A 5,838-nucleotide genomic window follows, 5' to 3' on the forward strand; every position below is an offset into this window, starting at 1 on the left:
ATTAAATGTTCAGAGCCCTGAGCAATGATGTGTACCAAAAACCTCAACATGAAATGAACATCCCACATCAGTGTGTGACCTAATCCTACAGTTTGCATTATACATGCACTTTATTCTCATTGCTAACCAATGAGCGCTTGGAATTTGTGAATGTTTAATTGGTTAACAAATTGTTAGTTAGGAAATGATATTATTTTTTGTCTGGTGGTCACATCTAACATTTCTAACCAAGCTGATCTCTGAACTAGCACCTTTCAAAAGCTGGCCTCAACATGACATATATGTGATGCCAATAGTAAGAAATGGTTTTCCTGCACACAGAAAGTTGGAATGCCAGTTCATATCAGTGACCTACTATGCAGTAAATTTCACAGCCTTACAACAGCAAAAAAAAAATATGCCTAAAGGAATAGTAACGTAGTAAAAAGGAATGTAAACTTGCTAGAGTGAAGGACATGAGGCACATAGAAGATCTAATACCATTCCAAGACCATAGAACAGCAAGTTTTAGATGCACTTGGTTCTACTGAGCTGTTTTGCGCTTCTGAAGACTACTTGATTTTGTCAAGAAAAGAATGCGCTCCGCCCACGGACACACACACAATAAATCTGTTTACCATGTTGGTTGCAAAAAAAACTTAATTAAAAAAAAAAACAAAAAAGGAATGTAAACAGTTCACATACAATACAGAAATGAAACAACTTTATTTCAAGTACATTTGAGAAATATAAAATATTTCTAACCTGTGTTTAGAATGTCATTTTCATAACCATTCTTTAGACAATTTGTAAGAAAACAAAATATCAGATATCTAGTACAATACTGAATACAATTCTTATGCGATCTGTGAAAATCTTCAACCATATGGGCACAGACTTTAGAGTTATATGTTGCTAGAATTGTCTAATAAATAAGTATTTGATGTGAACCTTGTTATTGGTGGGCTATTTTCCTGCCATGAAAATGATGGCTCCTGATAGAAATAAGGCCTATTACTCTGGGTAATCTATGTGCAGACATTTTTTCTGTATTTCCAGGATGTCCATTTGTTGTCATTCTTTTTAAACAGTTTCCAATGCTGCAGACATCTCTTTGAACTGTTTGTGAAAATTCTAAAAGTAAAAAAAGGAAACTTTGATTTAAAAACAGAGCAGGCGAAATCTCTGCACAGAAAAATAAAGACTTAATTCACACTACTGCGTTATGGTATCGAGTGGAAACATGCTGCAACATATTACATGCAATGTGGTGCCAAAATTCTGCAAACACACCATGACAGCACAAGAAAACAATGTAAAGTGTCTGTGTATTATGCGGTCTGCAAAAGAAATAGTGCTTGCTCCTTTTCCAGTGTGTTAAAGAGGAAATGAGCACAAAGTAAAGGCAAGCAAAGAGTAAAGGACTAGTGACTGGTCAGCATTGCTTGTATCTGACCTTTTCACCATTAATGACTCCCATGTCTTGTTTTACATTGTGTCTCTATGAGGAGGCAGGAGCAGAGTTTTGTATCCTCATGCTTGTGGGGAATAGTGAGCAGCACAATAGTAGCATCACCAAATCTTAATTTAAATCTTAGAAGACTAGCAGTCAGTGGAAGTGGTGCCTTAAAGCGGAACTTTTTCAGATCCGTCGTTTCCCCAGAGGTTTCCTAGATGCCCCGACGCAGAAGAAACAGCAGGTACTGCCATCTTCTTTCCCATTCTTCACCAGATCTTGCACTGCGCATGCGTGAGACCAGCACTTTTCCCCCCTCATTTAAGAAAAAGCTCCTTCTGCGCTTGGAGCAGCCTGAAAGCCACTAAATATTTTAGTTTGGATCAGCTTTAAATTCCCATTGCACATATGAGGCTTTAGGCCCAGCAGGGCCTAGGCATCCTCGCCAGGAAGTGCACTGCTATTCTATTTACTCTATTTTCCAATAGAGCAAATCTCCATTTTTAATTTCAGTTCCATGTAACTGTGTGCTATTGGCTCATTTAAAATAAATGTGCTAATGTAGCAAACATTCACCATCAGTAATGTATTTTATTAACACAATATATTGTATAACAGACTTTAAAGTACATGTCTACTCTCACTATGTTTACTATGATCCCTATGCTTACTAAGAACCTATACAGGTCAATTAGGGCTGCACAAGTGAGGTACAGAGAGAAAAAGACAAAAACCAAGGCTGTGGCTATACTGGTGAGGTATCTGGAATAGAGACTTTTAGTGTTCATGAGTTTTGAGGGTGGGCTGGTGCAGTTTTTTTTAAAAGATACAATTGCTCTTTAAGCAGGTAAAGTCATGGAAGTCTGAAATATCCTGCAATTATATATTGCTGGGCAAGCAAAAGTAGTTTATCTTCAAATTCCTACGTGAAGTATATTATAGTATACATATAACAACTCTGATATTTACACTGCTTTACTGAAGAACTCCAAAATCTATGTCTAAACCCCCCTAGCGTTCTAAATCTCTTCATATTTCCATGCAAAAAGTGTTATTTTTTTTTTTTTGCATGGAAATTTATTTTACATTGTAGGCTATAATTATTGGACATAACTAACTGAAAAATGTCCAATATTTAATTAAGGTAATAATAAACTTAAAAAAAAAAAACAACAAAATGTGTTAAAAAAATAGTGAAACATGTAATATAACTAAAGAGGCATGTATAATATGAATATAATATAATAATATATATATATATATATATATAATATATGAAGTTTTCTTTGTATTGGACTAAATACACCTATTTTGTATTGAATCCAATAGAAAATTATTTGATTTTCCTGCCACTTCTCCCGCCCGCACTGACGTCACTGGGAAACCCCGGAGATCGTCTCTGCATTCGCCAACTGGAAATCGAAGGAGAAGGAAGTGTCCCCAGGACCTGCGGGGACAAGCCAGGACGCCAGGGGATGCCGACGGAGCAAGGTAAGTGGGTTTTTTAAGTTTAAAGCAACCCTGAGTGTGACTCGGGATTACTGCTTTTTGCATAGAAAATCCACCCTGAGTCACACTGGGGAATATCGCTAGGCGGGTTAAATAACATTTGTGTAAAGGGAAATTTGTAGGTTCTCCTGAACAGACTGGTTGTCTAGCTGTCATACTGCTGGTTAGAGCAGTATGCCTGATAAGTCTGCAGATTAGAGCAGTACCAGTGCTCTGATTTTACTGGTTGCATTCTTGTTCTGGTTCAGTAAAAGTACTAAACCAGAACAATCAATGTAGCCTTTTGGAAGGCTGTTAGCAATGAGATCCTCCACATTTGTCCCATGACAAGTTTACTTGAAGCTAATAAAATTCCATGAGGGACAGCCATGAAGATTTTGTCTCCTAACTTTCTGAAGAGGTTAAATACTGAACTGAAATTGTAAGTTAAGTTTCACCAACCTGAAATTCAGCAATAGACATCTCAAAGACTTTACTTGTGACCTGCCCAGAGGAGTCTGCTAGCTTTAATGACACAGTGATATATGGATGATTCAGCGATCGGCAGTTGTCTGAACTAAATGCCATTCCAATTTTCCACTGAAAATCGACAAGCTGCAATATTGAAAAACATTAACCATTCAGTTTATCTTTCTGTAACCATCAGATGATAACTAGGAATTACTGCAAGTAAACATTTAAGAGCTCTGTGGGTACCATATAATCATATGGTGTTGTACTGATTAATCCAGGGCACATTAGCAAACTCCAAATCATAGGGAGAGGAAGTTTTGTAAATTCTTCCCACAAAAAGAAAACCAAACTTAAGATTCTGACTCCCACTCTACACAGAAGTAATATTTAAAAATGTTTTGACTTAAGTTTTAAAGCCAAACAACTAACCATTTTGAAACACTAGTGCACCAAAACCATCAAATAAATAACAAAACAAAAAAACAAAAACAAAACAGCACAAATAAAACAGTGCTTATCAGAAACAGCTGCACCTAAGAATGCTGTGTAGTGTTTTCAGTGTAGCCAATCAGAACTAATAATACAATTAATTAATAATTATTTGGACATTTCCAAATATTCAAATGATCTTTTCTTAGATCAAAAAGGTCATGCACCACTTGATGGATTTTAGCTTCCCTTTAATGCAAACCTGCAAATTCGCAAACAATTGCAGGAGGCTGTAACAGGCAAATAATAAAGTTTAAAGTGACCCAGTTACTACAAGAGGCTAACATAATACAGAAGAGGTACTATTTCTTTTCCAACATTTTGAAACTCCACTTTGATGCTGACCGGGACACTCCAAGTATTGAGTCACTCTGATAACAGAATTCCTTGCCTCATGCAGTGGTTCCTTCCCCTCTAGCTCCTATGACTTGTAGTACATAAAGGCATGAGTTGATGAAAAGCTAAGTACTTATACTTATGAAAAGCTGTTTTTTATTTCCATGTGTGATTTTTTGTTGTTCTCTTGTAGATAGTAGGCAAAGGCACAGGTACTTCACAAGGAAGTTGTGCATCTAGTCCTAAACTGATACTTAGCTAAAAGAATGTCTATATTTAACGGAAACAATTCTTACTTGTGAAGCTGGCAACAAATCTTTGGATCCTTCATTCTCTAACAGACTTTTCCCCTCTTCATTCCACACATGACGAATTACTTGCAAGATCTGCTTTGGCAGTTTGTGTTTGTTTGCAACAAAATTTATTAGCTCATCACTGGAGAGTCTGTGCTTTGCAGCAGTGCTGTAAATTAAAAGAAAAAAAATACTTGGAGCTGGGTGTAGTCAATTATACACAATAAAAAGAAATCATATATACTATTATAACGGAGTAAATCCTAACTAAAAACCTGGGGAAAAAAAGGCTTCATAAACTTGCTACTGCCATTCCTAAAACATCTACAGCTAAATCAAGTAAACAAAAGCAACCATACAACTTGAAATGAAAATATAACTTTTATTCTGGCTAAATTTTTTTAGTGTAAGATGACTATAATATAATGTACTATGATTAGTACAGGTAATATTCTTCTGTAAATTTCCTATTTTTCTGTGGGATCACAAAACAGAATATATCTGCAGCCTGTCCCATCACCCCAGAACTGCAGATACAATAATAAAAAGGCACAGTGACACTGCAAAGACAATCTAACTACCATTGATCCTTCTTACACCTAACACATCACAATAATTCATCCATCTCCCCCTCCTTTTAGCCCACAGGCACTGCACTCTTTACTGGTACCTCTCCAGCCTGTTTCACAATCCCATCCTTTCACCACTCTACAGTCTTTCCTATTACTGCTACAGAAGGGCAGTCATTTTCAGCGAACCTAATTTCATTCCTAAATTGCCAATTTCAAGCTTGCAAAAATTAACTTGGAAGTTTGCCCGCAGCCACTTGCCTGACATATATCTTACACACTCCCCTTCTGTAAATACTACCTGCTGTCAACGCCTCTGAAGTCATTTCATGCACATAATAATGATGCTGCAGCCCTGAACATACCAACCACTGTCCCATTCTTCACAATAATCCCCTTTATGTTCCCACTGTCATGCTCACGTCACCTCCCTAATATACTGCCTGCTAATATATGCTCTACATTACACTCATATATCTTGAGGACATACACTTGTCACTGCTTTACTGAACATACTACCTTCTGTTAGATCCTCCACACTCCTCTACAGTACATACTGCCCACTGTGATACCCTCCACACTACCATCATTATACCCTCCTCACTGCCACCGGCGTACCCTCCACCCTACCATCATTATACCCTCCACACTGCCACCGGCGTACCCTTCACACTACCTCCGGGGACAGCCTCCACACTACCCTCCGGGGGACAGCCTCCACACTACCCTCCGGGGGACAGCCTCCACACTACCC

At 37.6% G+C, this 5,838-nt stretch overlaps 1 protein-coding gene across 1 annotated transcript in view; it reads right to left on the reverse strand.

Moving 5' to 3' along the window:
- Positions 1–681: 681 nt before the first annotated feature.
- The window catches only part of COMMD6 (COMM domain containing 6), an 11,547-nt gene continuing 6,390 nt past the window's right edge, over positions 682–5,838 (reverse strand). Inside the window, exons 5-7 of the mRNA XM_072410650.1 lie at positions 4,519–4,684; positions 3,386–3,538; positions 682–1,113 (exon numbers count right to left, since the gene is read on the reverse strand). Coding sequence (XP_072266751.1) covers positions 1,063–1,113; positions 3,386–3,538; positions 4,519–4,684 — 370 coding nt within the window. The 3' untranslated portion in view covers positions 682–1,062. The remainder of the gene's footprint in view (positions 1,114–3,385; positions 3,539–4,518; positions 4,685–5,838) is intronic.

Source organism: Pyxicephalus adspersus, chromosome 1 (genome assembly GCF_032062135.1).
Source record: "Pyxicephalus adspersus chromosome 1, UCB_Pads_2.0, whole genome shotgun sequence".
NCBI lineage: Eukaryota > Metazoa > Chordata > Amphibia > Anura > Pyxicephalidae > Pyxicephalus > Pyxicephalus adspersus.